General features: G+C 33.1%; 1 protein-coding gene across 1 annotated transcript; it reads right to left on the bottom strand.

Annotated features, from left to right (window-relative positions):
- Positions 1–3,507: 3,507 nt before the first annotated feature.
- LOC110282054 (uncharacterized) lies at positions 3,508–19,552 on the bottom strand. The gene is made up of 6 exons (XM_043050981.3): positions 18,860–19,552; positions 13,969–14,342; positions 12,745–12,919; positions 10,407–10,640; positions 8,759–9,699; positions 3,508–3,924 (listed from the first exon to the last, which is right to left on the bottom strand). The coding sequence occupies exons 1-6, from the start codon at positions 19,550–19,552 to the stop codon at positions 3,525–3,527; spliced, it is 2,817 nt and encodes a 938-aa protein (XP_042906915.3). The 3' UTR covers positions 3,508–3,524.

Below are 19,552 nucleotides of genomic sequence, written 5' to 3'. Positions count from 1 at the left end.
CTGCGCAGTGGAGGAAAGTAAGAAAGTCATTACGTTCTGCTACTAAACTGCTCAGTTGAAAAATATGAAAGATGTTATTACTTTTGGATTACTAAGTTATAAATTACTTGTTCATAGTAAACCGTGCAGAGGTTCTAGGAGATATTAAGCTGTCACATACATCCTGATGGTCCAAATCAAAATTTAAAAAAAAAAGAGGAAAAAAACAATACAGCTATACTTTTATCTATCATGTTTACAAATTTTTATTAGTGTATCTGGAGAGAAAAGTAATTTTGATTTCAAATAATTGGTTTTAAATTTGAACGTATCATATAGTTATAAGGAGGTACTTTCAAGTGCTACAAAACAGAAATTCTGTTTTTACATGCTTTTCGAAGCTTTTTCGCCAAAGAAAAAAAAAGTACAGTTTAAGTGCCATATTCTTGTATTAAAGTTATCATTTTAAACTTACAGGCCTTATCATTTTAAACTTTAATGCCTTATTCCCATTTTTTGCAGATTTTTATGAGCCCACATAATGCAGCATTGGAGTAAGTTTTAAAATCTTAAAAAATTGGACAACAAACGCTTTTTATTTTCTCAAAACTGTTGCTTTTCTCCATGTTGACGTTTTGAGCCATTTTCTGAACAAACTATAGAGTTGAAATACTGGGGCACAATATTCTATTTCAACTCTATGGAATAAACATAGAGAGAGATGCCTAAAGACAGGCTAAACTTGATCTAACAGTCATGAATAACTGTCGGAAACTAACATTTATAAAAGTAGCATATTATTCGCAAAAGAGCATCATTTCATGCGACTACAGAGCCATTGAAAAACAGCCTTAATATGCTAATTCTGTGGTCTGCAAACTGTGGCTCACAAACCACACTGCACGTGACATTTTTGAGATTCGATAGCGACTTGTATTTGAATTAAGTGCATGAGTTTGAAGCTGAGTTTCCTGAATACTGAGTTAATTCAAAGAAACTCCTTAAATTTTGCATGTAAAAATAAAAAAATAAAAATAATGCTCATAAAATGACTCCTACTTAATCTTTAAAAAAAGTACAATTACAATTTGTATAATTTAGTGAGTGTTAGTATGTGAAAGTTTGGTTGTTATTTCATCATTGTAATATCAGAAACTCAGGCTCCATAAAAACAACGATTAACTTACATTTTTAAAACAAGTAAGCTATAGAACCTAAAAAGAATTTAGATGCGTTTTTATTTGGATCATGTAACACGTATGCTTAATTACAGAATCTAAAACTATTTAAACTTTTCATTTCAATACAGCGTTTATTTTTTTTTTAATGCTCGTTCCCAATAACGTCTATCTTAAATTAACTGTTTAAACAAAACGGAACGCCTTTAATGTCGAACCGTTCTGATTCTCTCGCACAAAAATCAATGATTTTGCCACTGTTTAGGTAGACCCATGCGTTTCGCTTCCAATACAAAAAGCCAAGATGAATTACAAAAGAAAGACTTAAAATAAATCAGATGGAAAACATACTTTAGTAGCCCCAGTTCGTTAACTTAAAAATAGCCCAAGTTCGTGGGCACATTGAGGAAAGAAACCGTCCATGCTTGAAGTTGAGTCTTTTGTAATCAAATGTCTGTTTCATTTATTGTTGACGTTGGGACAGCAATTTAAGATAGTGATACACACTTCCTTCCATTGTTAGGTCTCATATTAAATGAGGTTCTGAAATATGTTTTATAGTTCCTTTGACTTTCTGTCTATTAAATTCAGGTATCAACATGCAAATGATATGATACTGAATAAAAACAGATAACGTTTGTTTGTCCCAAACACCAAACAAGTATTTTTATTAAAAGTCTTAAACTGTTATAGTCTTTGCTATTGATTCCACACAAAAACAATTATTGCATAAAACTTTGAGATCGGCATATTTAGGACCTCATTCAAGCTTACGAAACAAAATATGCATGTTTCATTTTACAAGCTAAAAATAAATAGTGAAATTATTGTGTTACCAGTTATTTTCCTATCTATGTTTCGATAAATAATTAGAAAATCACATCTAATATAATTTTAAACTGTAAAAAATCCTTTCACGTCGACTGTCATTAATACGTGACAGCATAAAACCGTATCAATCAGGGTAAAAAGATGAAACTGGTAACCAAAGTAGTTCTTTACCAGTTTATTTGTGGGCGGGGTTATAATTGTTTGATTTATTTAATTCAACATTACTTTATTTCAAAATAAAATTATTTAGTTATACTCTGAACTAACATTGAATATATATATATGAATAAATTAACAATAATTAAAATAAAGCAAAGTAAGTCTATCAAATTAGCAACTACTACATTTAAGTTACCGTTTTTTATTTATTTACATTCTGATTTTGTACGAATGCTTTTATGATTCACCCGTCCCTAAGGGGTTAAACACAATTGTTGCTTTTATTTTACCACCGTCGTTGAACAGATGATCCAATTTTTGAGCTTACGATTACCAATTTTCAACTCCGTAGCCTTGTAATTCTGAACCCGATACAGAAGACAAGGGAAATCCGGGATCAAGTATTGGGAGAAATTTGATTTCGTGTAAGAATTTTTGATGGAATTAACCATCACCTCCTACATTAAGAAGCCTCCACACGGTCTTTTATAAGTAGTTCGCGCAGACTGTTTAAAAAGTGAACCAGTTGTACGCATGAACCCAAAACCTTTTATAAAAGTAATTGAGAGAAGTTTATCTTATATATTTGAGAATTGAATATGTATAGGTTGACAAATGAATAAGGCAAACCAGTATTCATAAATAAAATAAGTTTTTTGTCATATATTTACTACCACTTTCTTATTTTAACTATATTCTGTATTAAATGACTCGTTCAGTAAGTAGATATCATTCACAGTGGTCTGATCAGACTACCTATGAAAAACCGTGTGGAGGCTTTCAGTCATAGGAGGCGTTGAAGAAAACCTGACGGTAAGTGGACTCTAACCCATGATCCGCCTACCTCTGAGGATATTATTCGTCTGCACCATGGTCGGTGCGAGCTGGGTGCGTATCGACCAGCCATGGCTGGTATTCGAATCCTGGTTGCATCGTCAGGAGGCGAGCAATCCACGGCTATGCTTTTATTTTAAAATATTTAGGAAAAATTGGCAACTGAAAATTGAAGTAGGTATATATATATATATATATATATATATATATATATATATATATATATATATATATATATATATATATATATATATATATATATATATATATATACCCAGTTTAAAATAACATCGGATTAGTCTCTAAATGTCTTTCCTCTTTTTTCACACAGTGCTTTTTTTTTTGTTAACATGAAATGCGCTTTTTCATTTTCACAACATCATCGAAAAACAAATAACCCTTAAACTATTTTAACCATTCAACTTTTAAACATTAGATGGCCTAATGTTAGCGAATATACAACTACTAAACAAATATTACTGTTTTTTTTAAAAATTTTTATTGTAAATGGTTACTCTGTAAGTTATCTGTCCCACATTGAAATCAACGTTTGCTCTTCCTCTTTTTAGTTTTAGAATTCTTCCTTTTCCTTGAATTGAAATCTGCCAATTTATATCGTCGGATTTCATCTTTCAGTACCATAATCTCCTTTCTGTATTTCTCTAGCGTAGATTCGTACATATTATTTTCAGCTGTCAGGCATTTCAATCTGTCCATCCGTGATTTGAGTTCACGCCTGCACTCCCACAAGTCGCTGTCCATGCCAGATTCTGTTCTTCGCCTTATCATCTCATGCAGCTTCAGCAACTCTTCTTCCTTGCTATGGATCTCGTGGTCTTTGCTCTTTAATTCAGTCGTTTTCTTCAAGAGTTGGCGTTGCAGCTCAAGACATTTTGTCACCAGTTGTGCTTTTTCAGGATCTGTGCCTTCCAAACTACGCCATCTAAAAACAATGATGAATTATGAATTATTATTCTCGCGATGGTGAATTATTATGTGGATACTATACCTGCGAATTTCTATGCTAAGAAGCCTATTTTTATTTTTAGCGGAGGTTAAATGTCTGCTTTAAACATTTGATTTTGCTTTAAACATTTAATATATTTTGTTTTAAATTCTTAAGCCGACCAGGTGGCTGAGTGGTTAGTGTGCCAGACTGTGGAGCCGATGGTTGCGGATTCGAATCCTGCTCAGGGCTTGTTTGTTTCTTTCTCTCTGTGTTCTATGTCTTTTCTCCTTTGAGTGAATGTGACCCACCCTATAAACGGGTTTGTGGTTGTGTGACGTGGGCGACGCTGCTCCACCGCCGTGGCTTCGCCCCAGTTGCCGAGATGAGAGTAGCAGTTCTGGCATAAAGAGGCCAATGGGACAATACATCCCAAGTGCCCACCATTAAAAAAAAATGTTTTAAATTCTTTCACAATCATAATGTTATTAACAGTTTGAAAACATAAACAGATTGTTTCGTAAACATTACCCTTATTCTCAAAGTCCTTTCACACAGTATGGCACACAGAAATAATATACAAATTAAATCAGCTAATTTTCCACCAAGAGAAATAAAAATTATTCAACATTATCTATCAAGAAGTAACTATTACAAAAACTGCAAGTGTAATATCATTTCGACCCCAGATCTTTAGCTTGAGATTTTTTGAAAAAACCATTAATTGTGACACCGCAGGATTCAACGAAGTTTTTACTTTTGAAAACTTAAGAGAAGACATAAACCTCAGACCGATGGCAGCTCATTTTTGTAGTGACGTAATTTTATCTAAAATTCAAAATATTTAATTTCCTTTTACTTCAATTGCATTCCAATTACCAGAAAGAACCACCCCAAAGATCAAAATTCAAGACGAATGGGAAAAAGGCCGCTAACGGCCTCAGGCGCCCAGATAAATGTTGATGTTGTTGATGTTGATCTTTAGCTTGAGTTCGTCAAGGAATTATTTTAGGCTCTATCCTTAATATCCTATTTTCAAAATATTGGTACCTTACATTTGAGAAATATAACTTTGTTTAATATTTTAAAATGTTTAATTTGTAATGAACAAAGAGTTCATCGGGGGAAGGCGTTAATAATATTTCTCAATGTTAATAATAATAATTTTTAAAACCCAATAGATGGCGCTCTGCGCAGTAATGTAAAAGGAGTAATTGTAATTAGTTGCCTCTATGTCACTGTATCATGAACATCTTTCTTGTTTTTGTTATTAAATAAACTGTGTTAAAGGCGTTTGCAATGATTTAAAACCCCGAGATCATCATATTTAACATCCTATTCACATACAACTTTCTGTACATACAGAAGATACATTTCTGTAGATATGGAAGGCAGTAACCGCGTATTATGCTGATGATAATTATACAATTATCAAATCAAAGAGACAAAACTTTGCCATCCAAAAACTGCAGAAAAAAAAATTACGGCAATGAAGACAGGTGTGAGTCGTGATGGCTCAGGGGATAGAGCATTCGCCTTCCAATGAGGTGAATCAGGTTCGAACTTCGAATCCCAGCGATTACTGGAGGATACGAATTCCACATCCGATTTTCCCCGACCACAGTGATGTAAAATATCCTCAGTGGTTGACGGATCATGTGTTAGAGTCCCCTTGCCGTCAAAATAAGCGTGGGAGGTTGTTCAACGTCGGTTATAAAATAAAATGAAGACAGGTGTTTAAAATGGAAATTACAAGTAAATGTTCAGCAACCACAATTACTCATCATCCACTAGAAGTCCATGATGAAAGGGAAAAAGGCGGCAAGAGGTTCCAAGTGCCCAGCTTCAGAGCTATACTTATTATGTATTTTCAGAAACCTTTTCAGTTATGATGTCTATCAATTATATAATGAAGTAAATCCTCTAACTTCACTGAAATAAGAGATACAGACAGTTGTCGCTAGCTCTCGTTTGGAAGTGCATACCTGCCAACTTTTAATCCTTTCAACGATGATATTCCCCAGTGGTAATAAAATGAAATGCAAATTACAATTTTAGGCAGAAACATTTGCTGTATTATGAACAAACTTATACGGATTACTATAGCAGTATTACATATTAATGTATATGCTTAATTATTTTAAAAATAGTGGTGAATTAAAAATATTATAATTTAAGTTTAAAAATGCAAGGAATATATAGAAAGCATACATTTTACTACCACTTTAAATATAGAAATAAAATTTTACGCCAAATGCGTAAAAGTTGGCAGGTATGGAAGTGATTTTCAGATGCCATTGTTAACACGTTGAATGCCACGCTAATTATGCATGGCTAGCCCGTCTGGGCAAACGCTAAATAACTTTAAACTAAATTTGGAAATTTCCGACGAATTTCGCTAATTTTTTAAAAGGTTCAGCATGTCATACCAGATAACAATTGTGAGTTATATAAGCCTACGAATTGTTTAGAAATAGTGGTGAATAAAAATCTACAAAATTGAATTTATTAAACCAAGAATCACAATTAATAAACTACCACTTGAAAATATTTCTTCGCTGTCCGGAGCAATTTAGCATTCTGTGTATATAAATAAAACTACTTTTGTGTGTTCTATATTTCATTAATTTCTTCAAACCATTTTAGTAACGATAGTAATATAAAAAAATTAAAAGGATTAAAAATTTACTCGAATTATGTATTTCTAATAATCTTGGCTTCGCCGGTCACCGGTTGCCCCCGAGGAGCTACGAACAAACTCAGTGCTGGTCACCGGTGATCTCCATGGCATTCAACGTGTTAATTAACAAGCAACACATTCATATTTGCGAATTTCATCTGATTGAAGTTGAGAATTGCCGAATCAAGAGTAAGAGAAAATAATCGTTTACACGCCTCGGTATGGGAGAATAACAAAATGAATTAAAATACAATTAATTAAGAGCTCTACCTCTCCTCCTCCGGTATAAAACCCCGAGCTTCGCCGGTGCAGAGAGAAGGGTATTGCCCAAAATGAAAGAGAAAAGGTGTTAATGAACACTATTCGTAAGCTTATTTATAATTTATATTCATTCTATATAAATTTAGAAAGTGGTAGCTCAAAAAAAATTAATAAATAAATAAGCAGAATTTCTTAACCCTTTCGCATACCTGCCAACTTTTACGCATTTGGCGTAAAATTTTATTTTTATATTAAAAGTGGTAGTAAATCTATGCTATTTTTCTCTTTTCTAAACTTAATTTTTAAACGATTTTAATCACCACTATTCTTAAGAAAATTAAGCATATATATTAATATGCGTTACAATCATGATTGTCAGCTTAAGCTTTCTCAAATACGACGTATTTTTTTGCTTAAAATGAAAATTTCAATTCCATTTTAATACCACTGGGAAGAACCATAATGGAAGGGATTAAAAGTTGGCAGGTATGCTTTCGCGCCGACTGTCACAAATATGTGTCAGCAGATTTATTTAATTCACCAATACTTTGTTCAAAATAAAACTATTTAGTTATACTTTGAATTAACATTGATTATATATATGATTAAACTAACAATAACTAAAGTAAAAGCTAAAGTAAGTCTGTCAAATTAGAAACGACTACATTTAAGTTACCGTTTTTTATTTATTTACAACTTGATTCTGATTTTGTACGAATGCTTTTATGAATCACCCGTCCCCAAGGGGTTAAAGTAAAAGCAAAGTAAGTCTGTCAAATTTAGAAACGACTACATTTAAGTTAGCGTTTTTATTTAATTGCATCCTGATTCTGATTTAGTATGAATGCTTTTCTGAATCACCCGCCCCAAGGGGTTAAGTGTCTTAGTTTAAGTTTTTAGTCTTGATTTCAGTTTTTGGGAGACTATTGCCAACATATTGTATTAAAATTACGTATGCGTAATCTCAAAACTGCTATGAAAATTTATTCAAGGCTAGTTACTGTTTCGTCATTTAGCTGCAATTTTTTATTTTTACTTAGTTAAATGGAGCTCGTTGCTTTGCGTTTGTTCTTACTGCAAAGAATCATTAGAGATAATGCTCCATAATGTCATAGTCATGCCCAATTCCGGACTATTCATTCTGAACTCTTGCATTAGTGTAATATGTAGATTATCAAACTCTTCTTCAATGAAAAAAGTAAAACAGCTCAATTAAATAGCAAACTGTGTCCGATAGATGGCGACACCAATATTAAACAAAACTTCTGTAAATTTATCACATATCATGTTATATTTGTTTTACAACTTAAAATTACACAATTCTAACTTTATTCAATGCTAAATTGTCAATCGCATTTGCATATATTCTAATTTTACTCATAATTTATCATAACTTATGAATGCATCAAATTTAAATTCCATTCAATGCTAAAATATCTATTGTAATTGTTTATACATTAATTTAATTCATATTTTAATCACAACCTATGATTGCATCAAATTTAATACAATCAATGCTTAAATATCAATTGTGCTTTTTATATTCATGAAAATTTCTGATTATTGCATAAATCATGACTTATATTAAATATCAAATCATGTTTAATTAATCAAGCAAATATGCTTGATCTTCTGTAATGCTACCTAAATGCTGCATAATTCAAAATGTTTTTTAATTCAACTTGTAAATACTTCATGATGAATGGGTTAGGGGCCGCTGCGCGGCCCAGGCACCCAGTTTTAGTTAAATAAAGAGAAAGAGAGAGCTTTGCGTTTGTTCAATTTACAAAATAGAAAAGACATCACTAGTTAATATTTTTATCCTGTTTCAAAACATGAGTGATAATGTGATTGAATAACTTATCCATAACGTTTTTAAAAAAGTAATACCTGTGGAGATTCGTAGGCGTCTGAATCGCTTCTTCCAAACTCTTCACTTTAAATTTCTGTTCTTGCAGATCTCTTTCAGCTGTCACCAACTCTTGGCGAGTCGCTTCCATTTTCTCAACCTTGTGCTCCATTAGAGCCTTGTTTCGGTTCATTTCAGACAATTGAACTTTCAGAAGTTTTATGTCCTCAATCCTCTCGTTGAGTGCGACTTCTAACTTTGACAAATCTGTCTCCAGCAACTTCACCTTCTCCTTCTCTTCAAATATTTCTTCGTCCTTTTTCTGCAGCTTCACAACCAACGCGTCCTTTTCATTGCGGATGCTTTTCAGTGCTCCTTCTTGATTGCTTTTATCCCTTTCTAAACTAGCAATGTCCTGCAGCAATTGTAAGTTCTCATTTTCTTTATATTTGATCTCTAACGTCAAGTCTGCGCCATTTTTATTCGCTTGTTTTAGAGACTCTTTAGCAAATCCTAGTTGTTCTTTAATTGCTTTTTTATCCTGGATCAATCCCTTCAGTTTGTTGTCCAAGGTCTTATTGTAGTTTTTGAGCTGGACTGAAAGCTTATCCAGCATATTTAACTTCAAGTTCTGTTGTTCGATTTCATGCTTAGCTTCCAATAATGACTTACGAAAGAATCGTGTTTCCTCAACCTGTTCCTTGTGCAGCACATCTTTCTCTTTAATAACTTCTTTCAACTGACTTACAATCTTTTCGGAATCTGAGACCACTTTATTTAGGCGATCCTTTTCAATTTTCAACTCCTCGATTGATTTCTTCTGCTCCATGATTTGAGCATACGAACGTTCTTGCTCAAGCTCTTGTCGTTCGACAGTGTTCTTCAATTTTTGAATTGATTGATTGGCTAAGCCTATGTCATTGATTAGCAACGTTTCTTTTCTTTTACATATTTCGAAATCACTTTGTAGATTGGCGATAACCTAAAATTTATAATAAGTTAATTAATTAATCATTTATTATTAATCGATTATTTGTTATTAATTGATTAATTATCTATTATTAATTAATTATTTATTATTAATTAATTAATTAATTATTAATTTATTATTATTAATTTATTATTATTAATTTATTATTATTAATTTATTATTATTAATTTATTATTATTAATTTATTATTATTAATTAATTATTATTAATTAATTAATTATTATTAATTAATTATTAATTAATTAATTAATTAATTATTAATAATTGATTATTATTTGTTATTAATTAATTATTATTTATTAATTAATAACTATTATTTAATTACTTGCTTATGATTAGACAAACTTCGTGATAATAACTAGACTTCATTCCTCAAAAATGCTGAAGTCGGGTTAGAACTAACACTTACCAAGGAGCTTTAATAGAAACTGCTTATTTGACAGGGCTTTAATGGACTAACCCAACCAATCGGAGCCGGGTAGATTGTTTTTTACTGCCTACCCCCAATGAAAAGTTTGCCGATACCGAATATTTCAATTGAAATTTAAATGAATAAAGGTTTTAAGTTCAAGCAATACGATAATTATATACGATAATTATATTTACGATAATTATAAACAGAGATAAATATGCTCAACTGAAACATTTTTGACCTGTAAAAAAGTCATATGTTTTAAAAATAAAGACTAATTTTAAACCTTATCGAGTTTTCGAAGTTCTTGCAGGTAGCTATTCTTTTGCTTAGTTAGCTCTTTAATTTCGTTGTCATAATAACTGAACTCCTTTGTCAATGCGTCTAGCTCTTTCTGTTGAATAATGCCTTTCTCCAGGAGGCTTTCATTTTTCAACTCTAGATCTGAAACATTTTTCTCGAGCTGAGCAATTTTTCTCAAACATGTCTTCTTTTCCTTCACAATATCTGCTTGTTCAGCCTGGAAAAAAAACTCAAATTTTAAATTGACATTGGGAAAACAAATTGTAATATTCCTAATTTAATTAAGTGTACATAAATATTGGTTTATTGATACAACATACATTTGCTGGCTTGTGTGCTCAATTAAGGCTTATAAGCCTTTGTCAAGTAGAAGGACAGATAGCACAATACAGAGACGGAAATCACAAAGAATACATCATGGGTTCGAACCCGCCACGTCCACGCTTAATAGAGGGTTTGGCTAGAGATACCGCTCGGCCAGGGAGGCCTTTGTACAGAAATGAACGACGTAAATGCGCTTGTAAGGCAGAATACTAGTTATTAAAAAAAACGGATTTAACATCAGTTAGATACAATTCTTAGCCATGTCAATGCACTTCTATCTTTTGACTGAGACGGGTTTCTAAAGTCTTGGATCAAGAATTCCGTAGGAATGGGGTCACACCACATATGGAAAATTGCATGGAATAAGCAAAATATTGAACTTGTTGCATTAGTTCATAAGTGTGATTGGAAGGGATCATATAGTTTCCCCCCGGCCCAATATGCCCCCTTATTAATTATTAATTTCTAAAGGCTCAAGTCATATTTTAGTCAAGTAGAGAAAATTTTCATGAATCATTATCGATGTCATGAATCATTAAGAAGAAAGAGATATAAATAATTAATTTTTTTGTAGATATTTAGCAGCGATAAAAAAAAATTTTCGGATGTGTGTATTTTAATTTCGTTTTCTTCAAAAACTTGACCCGTAAATTATTCCTGTCTAATAGAAGAGCTCTCACCGTCCTAGGAAATGGACTTGTCTTCTTCACTAGAAACAAACGCATTTTAAAAGCAGAGAGACTTCGATGCTTCCTTCACCGACTGCCGTGTCAAAACCTGATATACACTTTTAATATTCACCCCTACTACAGTTTGTCTACTGTAAGAACTCCCCCGCCACAAAGTCTGTGGCTGTCTGCTGCTATGGAAACAAGAATAGCGCATTTCAGGGAGGGTAGCTGCTCTTCACTCTAGGGCTAACACAGTAGACCAAGCAAAAAGATTCCCTTTCGCTCGCCGAATCGAGTCAAAACCTGTCTTAAACAATGACCCCACATCTCTACTTGAAATAGTTATGCCTCGCTACCATAGTGACCTCCATGATCCAGACGAATGGCTAGTGGAGTTCTTACTTTAGACAAACTATAGATATAGTTTAGACTCATAAACAAAGTCACCTACTGCGCTCTGTACCTAAAACAACGTAAAACAGGAGTTCAACCTGTAGGGGCTATTACACTTTTTAAATATTTTGACCCCCTGTCCTTTGCCATCCTTCTTCTTACATTCTTCTTCACGTCACGCTTAATTAATGAAACCCCTTCCTTCTAAGCGCGACATCTTTTATGGGCAGATCCGTTTAAGAACAGTAAAAAGAGCAAAAACAATAAATTAACCAATGAATTAACAAGTAAATAGAAAGAAGTTTATGGATTTAAACTTTGAAAGTAATGTCAATGAGTTTTTTATTTATTTTTTAATTTAAAGTATTTCTTTTGTGGGAGATTGGGGTTCGATTCCCCGCCGCAGAAGACGAATAACACTTTTGAGCCGTGGTGGCTCAGGGGAGAGAGTGCTCGCCTCCCAATGAGATGACGCGGATTCGAAACCCAGCAATGGCTGGGAGATACGAGTAGTGCATCCGGCTTGCACCGACCACTGTGCTGACGTAAAATATCCTCAGTGTAGACGGATCATGGGTAAAAACATGGGAGGTTTTCATAATTTCCCTCTTCACGTAACGCAAATGCTGGTTAGTTCCATCAGAAAGTCTTCCACAGAGGCAAATTTCTCCCAATGCTTTATCCACATGCACCCTTGTCTTCTGAATTGGGATCAAAACTGCAAAGCTATGGAGTTAAACATTGGTTGTCGTAAACTCAAAATTGGGTTGGTTATAAAATATTAAAAACAAAGATGAATGGATGAGAAATTTTCGTTTAAAAGCTGCATTTAGGTGGAAAAAAAAGTAACGTAATATGAATTTACCCTCAGATCTGTTGCTTCCAATTAATGACCCCATAAAAAAAATAAGGAAAAGAAATGTTAAACCATACTTTCAGAGATTTTATTTCAAACTGCTTCTCGTCGAGATCTAACAACAGCGACTCCTTTTCCGTTTCTAACATCCTTATGCGATCTCCCCTTCTGTTTAAGTCCTTTCGACATTTTTCAAGAGATTCGCGTTTGTCTTCCAACGATTTTTCAGACAAACTCAATTCCCCGTAGAGGCTGGAAAAAAAACAGTAAAGGTAGTTGTGCTAGTTATAATTAACATATTAACAGTTTAACTAAACCTAAGACCTTTTCACTTTAAACTGTGATCTCCAAAACCACTTGTCCATCCATCATTAACTATGATAAATAGTTCGATCAGAGTAAGGAGCAGATAGCATTTTTTTTGTGACATACCTTCAAGTAAATTTAACGCCACATTAAATTAATTTAACACGTTGCCACGCTGATTTTACATGGCTTGCTCGTCTGGCCACACGGTAAATAACTACAAACTAAATGTGCAAATATAGACAGATTTTGCTAGTTTATAAAAGGTTTAGCATGACATATCTTCCTTTATTTAGCAAAAATTGGGTGCCTGGGCAGCGCAGCGCAGCGTCCCCTAACCCATATAGCATGAGAATTAATTAAAAGCAATGAGTAAAAAACATTTTGAGTTAATATCTGAGTATAACGCTAATAATTCAAATATTTAATTTTATATAATTTTAGTTCTTTTTTAAAAAGTGGTAACCTACAATTAAATTTATTATTATTTTAATTTTTTTCTCATATTAAATATACTATCACTTTAGGAAAACAGTAAAAAGAAAAATTTTGCATTTTTCAATAATTTATTTTTTTAAGATTATTGTACCAAAATATTAAATTGATTTTCGTAAAAACGAGAATGATATGTCGAGCGCGACACAGAACATGCTATGACATGTATGAACAAGTGAATTTGCGTCCATCATTTGAGACTAGCACTTAAGACTGCTGAAAATAATGGAGAAGAAACATCTAATGGAAGAAGCACCTTGAAGTTGAGATGAGATTTCAATTTGATTTATTTGAAAGGTGTTCTCGTGATAGCTTCACAGTACGGAAAAGTTTTAGTACGGAATCTTAGAGAATCTGACGTAGGAAACCAATTAATCGAGAATTAAGTCTCAGGAGCAACTGAGTATGAACAAAACCCACGAATTTGGGGATTATTAAAAAAAAACACATATTAGAATTAATTAATTGTATGATTATGGGAAAGAATATTTCTTATTTACCGTTCGTAATTGGATCTTTCTTCATTGATCTGCTTGTTCAATTGGTGGTTTTCTTCACGAAGTTCTTGACTGGTTTCTTTCTCTTGATCAACCAAACCCTGAAGTTCTTTGATCTCTTCCTGGGATTTTTCTAAGGAGGCAACATTTCTCTGGTATCCTGACTTGGTGTTCGTTAGTTCTTTTTCAAGTTCATCAATCTCAGTTTCCATGTCATGGATCTTTTTCTTGTAAATCCCCTCCCTCTTTGAAACATTAGAATAATCTTCTTGCAATGTCATCAACTCATTTTCCAATCGATTGATTTTTTTCTCTTCTTCGGTCTCCTCTTCTAAGAGAGTGGTTCCCGTGTCTACTCCATCGTCAGAGTACTGCAACTGTTAAATAAACATTTATAGTTTGTCTACGGTAAGAACTCCCACGACCACAAAGTCTGAGGCCGTCTGCTGCTATGGAAACAAGAATAGAGCGTTTCAGGGAGGGTAGCTTTTCTCCACTTTAGGGATCGAATAAAAAAATTCTCTTTCTATCGTCGACCTGAGCCAAAACCTATCCTAAATAGTGATCCCACACCCCTACTTGAAATAGTTATAATTCGTTACCATCTCCATGAGTCCAGAAGAATGGTTAGGGGAGTTCTTACTTTAGACAAACTATACAGGGTGGTCCTAAAATATGTGTCAAAAATGTAAAGGTAGGTAGAGGGGACTTAAATAAGCATATTTCGCATAGGATTGTGTGTGCGGTAATGCCGCCTTGAGCCGGTAGGGAGCGCTGATGACTGAGGCATATAAAAGCGCTTGCTAGCTGGATTCCCGCACGGATCTCAAACAGCATGCATCGTTTCACCAATGTGGAGCTTGCTGACGTTCATTTCATGTATGGGGCTGCACAAGGAAACGAATTAGTTGCTCAGAGGATGTACAGGGAGCGTCAGAAATCACCTGGACGCTGTCTACGGCCAGCATTGGATAGGACGGGGTGGTCCAGTTCCCTGCCCACCGCGGTCTCCTGATTTAACCTGCTTGGATTTTTTCCTTTGGGGTCATATTAAAAGCCTGGTGTACGAGAGTCGCATCAAGAAGATCTTGTTGCCCGCTTGTCTGTTGCTGCTTTACATGAGCTCGACATGCCTAACGTCTTTTCTAATGTACGCCGATCCACGCGCCGTCGCTGTGAATCTTGTATCGATGTTGGTGGCTGCTCTTTCGAGCACCTCTTGTAAACTGTTGATAAATTTTTATTTTCTTTTGTCTTTACTTGTTTTTTCAGTTTCCTCTGATTTATACTGCTTTACAAGCTACTGCTTTAATGTGCCATTACCGCACACACATTCCTATCCGAAATATGCTTATTTATGTCCCCTCTACCTACCTTTACATTTTTTACGTATATTTTAGGACCAACCCTGTATAGATAAACAATGGACAGATAAAACAACAAAGTGCCAGTTTTATTCGATCACTTTTAAAGAATTTAGTAACAGAAAAAAACATCCTTACGCAATTAAATATGTAAGGGTACTATAGTGACAGCACACTCTTTTATATTACATTAAAATGATTTTGTTTAATAAAAAAAAAGAGTGTTGTCACTATATTACTGCCCCGTGTTGTGTCTGTTGTCACTATATTTTTTTTGTGAAAATGCGTTATATTTATACATAAAATGAAGCCTTGAATAGTTTTAAGATAGGTGCTTTAAAAGTTTCCGAAATTTCCATTGGATGACAGCACAATGTAATGAAACATATGATTGCCAGCATGTAACCATTGCCTACTTACTACCATTTCTTACACGCTACCATTACCTACATGCTACCATTTCTTACACGCTACTATTGCCTACATGCTACCATTTCTTACACGCTATCATTGCCTACATGCTACCATTTCTTACACGCTACCATTGCCTGCATGCTATCATTGCCTACATGCTACTACTTCTTACACGCTATCATTGCCTACATGCTACCATTTCTTACACGCTACCATTGCCTACATACTACCATTTCTTACACGCTATCATTGCCTACATGCTACTATTTCTTACACGCTACCATTACCTACATGCTACCATTTCTTACACGCTACTATTGCCTACATGCTACTATTTCTTACACGCTACCATTGCCTACATGCTACCATTTCTTACACGCTACTATTGCTTACATGCTACCATTTCTTACACGCTATCATTGCCTAAATGCTACCATTTCTTACACGCTATCATAGCCTACATGCTACCGTTTCTTACACGCTATCATTGCCTACATGCTACCATTTCTTACACGCTACTATTGCCTACATACTAAATATCATGGTGCTTTTCACCAAAAATGCTCTTGAAAACACTCACTCTTGATTCTTATTTGAAATGTAACTTACTGTATGCCATAACTCTATCAATTTTATTTTAAAAAAAATAGTTTATAATAATAAAAAATAGTATACTTATAGCAAATATTAATTTTTTATTTGTTAATAATAAAATATTTCTTGTAAGCAAATTTTAATTTTTTTTCTTAAATTATTATCTAAATATGTTTATACGTATTACTGTTAAAAAAATAAGTGGTATTGTCAATATAGTGATAAATTACTTGCCATACAATAAGGTTCGGTGAATGAGAGCATACTATTTTCATAGGTAAATTTGGTGAAGTATACGTCAAATAAATTCGATATCTATAAAATCATACTCACACTGTTGAAAAAATGTTTGGCTACAGCTGTAATACTATGAAATTTTGGAGCTTGGAGTTTTCTTTTATAAATATAACGCATTTAAACATAAATCACTTGGGAAAATTCTCATTTATTATGTTTGCAAGTCACGAAGTGACTTACATAAAATTTTCGTTATAAACTCTGAGCACATGCCATAATAAATAGAATTTAATAAATGTATTAAAACACAAGTATAAAACAGGCATACGATCGTTTCAATAAAATGAAGCACCTTTTTTAGTGTCAAAATACAAGAACAACAACGTGAAGCTACTTTATTATGGTACAAAAAAGCTCGTATTTCTATTTTTTGTTACAAGTCACTCTTCACTTTAGCGCTGAAACGTATGTTAGTTTTATGTGACAAGTCGTGATTCACCATTGCACAGAAAAAAACGAATAGCTATTTTATACGACAAATCGTGCTTCATTACATGTAGTTGTAGTAGAGAAACGAACGTTTATCTTTTTTATGTGACAATTCATGCTTCATTATATGTATTATCGTAATGATTGCATGTCTGCTTTATGTGACAAGTCGTAATTCATTAAAGAGCCGAAAAGATTGTATGCCTGTTTTATGTGACAAGACTTGTTTCATTATACATTATTGAAACTATCAGTTAGTCAGTGTTTCATTATACATTATAAGCAGCTCAAAGTTAACCCTTTTTTATTCGGTTGCACATTGTTCCTTTAAAAAGATTGGAGCTGATTGCTCTGCTGTAATATTATACAAAAGATTTTATGTTCACTTTAAGTTCATATTATTATTTCTTAGATATTATTAATTTTTAATTAAAAGTATTAAAAAATTCAAAATTTTATTATCATTTCAAAATTTTTAGTTATGGAGGGGAAAGTTTAAAGCTTTTAGTGTCATAAGTTTGGAGCTATCATTTAGCCGTGACATCATTTTTATAAATCTTTAATTTTTTTAAGCAGACAAAAATTGCAATAGAAATCCCAAAGTCGTAACGTCTTATAACCTAGTAAACCAAATCATGTAACCGAAACAAGAAATTACACAAAAAACAAACCAACATTGTTTTTTTTAATTTTTTTTTTATTTAAACGACTTAAAACTCCTCATGCACCACAAAGTATAGCATGAGACTTACAGTTGTAAGTAGAAAACAAAAGGAGGAATATAACATTGTTTCAAAATCAAATTCTGACCCGAATTCTGACCGACATTTACCTTAAACAGCCCGCTTACTTTAACTTTTTTGACTGAGATAAATCACCGGTGTCCATTTTATATAAAAATAAATTTCAGATGCTTCAGCAAAAATGTATTTTGGTATTTTTAATTTAAAAAAAAAAAACAGACTAATAGTTACTAAAAGAGTCTGTTAGATTGACGAAATTACATTTGCATTAAAATCAAAAAAATACTTTAAATTAAAAAAATACTTTATAATTAAAAAAAATAAATTAAAAAAAAAAAAAAAAAAAACTGGACTGAAACTTTTTTTTTTCTAGCTACATTAAAAAATATATCAGTAATTGATTTTGTAAATTAAGGAAATTTCAATGACGAATAACTGTTTCTCATTAGTTTTTAATTAACTTCAAATTAGTTCATGCTTTAAAAATTTTGCTTTAGAAGTGAGCCGTGCTTGGAAAATTTTACCATTAGCGCGGAACAAGACACCGAAATTTTCAGGCTGTATTTCTTAACCATAATTTCTTTAAATGCTAATTGTAATAATTGTCTCTTATTTTGACCTAAATTAACTCAAAATAATGAAAACAATTTGAAAAATATGTTTAGTAAAATTTCTAAGTCGAGGATATATAAATCTAAATAAATCTGCCTGAAGGAATGAGGGGTAAGAGTAGCGATTAGCCAAACTTACATCAAATGTACCATCTTTAAATTAAACTGTTTCTTAGTATTGTTTTCCTATAGATTCTTTACGTGTTTCGAACAATTTTCTCTTGATAAAAGCCATATTTTACTGTCTGTATTCACCAATCGCTCTTAATGATAGGTCTTATACAATTTGAAAATGCTTTAGGCCTGTCGCATCAATACTTTATAATTTATTTTATTTTGAGTTTAAATTATTGCTCCTATTAACCTAATTCAGTATCCTGAAACCCTTTTCAACCCATTTCAGTCAGTAATTTATATTTTAATATAAAGGTAAAAAGCTTACTTCTTCATTCAGTCGATTGCTTAAATTATCTTTCAAGCTGTTTATCTCTTGCTGCAACTCCATTTTTTCTTTGTCAATTTCAATTGCTTCCAACCTCATGGACTCCAGGGATTCATTCAAATCTTCAATATCTTTACGCTTCTCTTTCACTTCATTCTTCAATTTCAGATTCTTCAAGTCTACGACAGCTTTTGCTGATATCAGCTCATACACTTTATCCTGCAATTGCTGACTGCCCACGAAGCATGTCCGGAACTTTTCAAAAAGATTTGCAAACTCGGCGTACACCTCGGGCATTTCTTCCTGCCTGGACTTTAAATGCTCTAAGAAATTCTGGAAGTGATTACTCAGGGCGACATACTGGGTTTTCGACAAAAATGCCGTCACCAGATTTTCACTTTTTGCATCCACTTCGGACAACCAAGAATGGACTTTGTCCAACTCTTGCAATGCAGCTGAATGACGGCGTGAAACATTGAAAGGTAATTGGCTGCTATCTTGTGCATTTTCTTCATGGGCTTGCTCAACCACAATCTTTGGGGATTTGTAATTTACACCATTTTGAGATGCTGCATCTGTATCATTAGTACCATTTAGAGATGCTTCATCTGGATCATTTACACTATTTTGAGATGCTTCATCTGGATCACTTTTATCCCCCGAAGTATTGCCTAATTTTTGTTCAGTTGGCAT

This window comes from Parasteatoda tepidariorum, chromosome 9, assembly GCF_982258835.1.
Source record: "Parasteatoda tepidariorum strain Cologne lab strain chromosome 9, Ptep-v5.0, whole genome shotgun sequence".
NCBI lineage: Eukaryota > Metazoa > Arthropoda > Arachnida > Araneae > Theridiidae > Parasteatoda > Parasteatoda tepidariorum.
This window is presented reverse-complemented; position numbering and strand designations above follow the sequence as displayed.

Excerpts from the sequence above, each read along its gene's own strand:
- LOC110282054 (XM_043050981.3), bottom strand. The coding sequence starts at position 19,552 with ATGCCAACTGAACAAAAATTAGGCAATACTTCGGGGGATAAAAGTGAT. Across the intron at positions 14,343-18,859 it reads GCAATCGACTGAATGAAGAA|TTGCAGTACTCTGACGATGG; the intron begins GTAAGCTTTTTA and ends TTTATTTAACAG. Across the intron at positions 9,700-10,406 it reads AACTTCGAAAACTCGATAAG|GTTATCGCCAATCTACAAAG; the intron begins GTTTAAAATTAG and ends TATAAATTTTAG.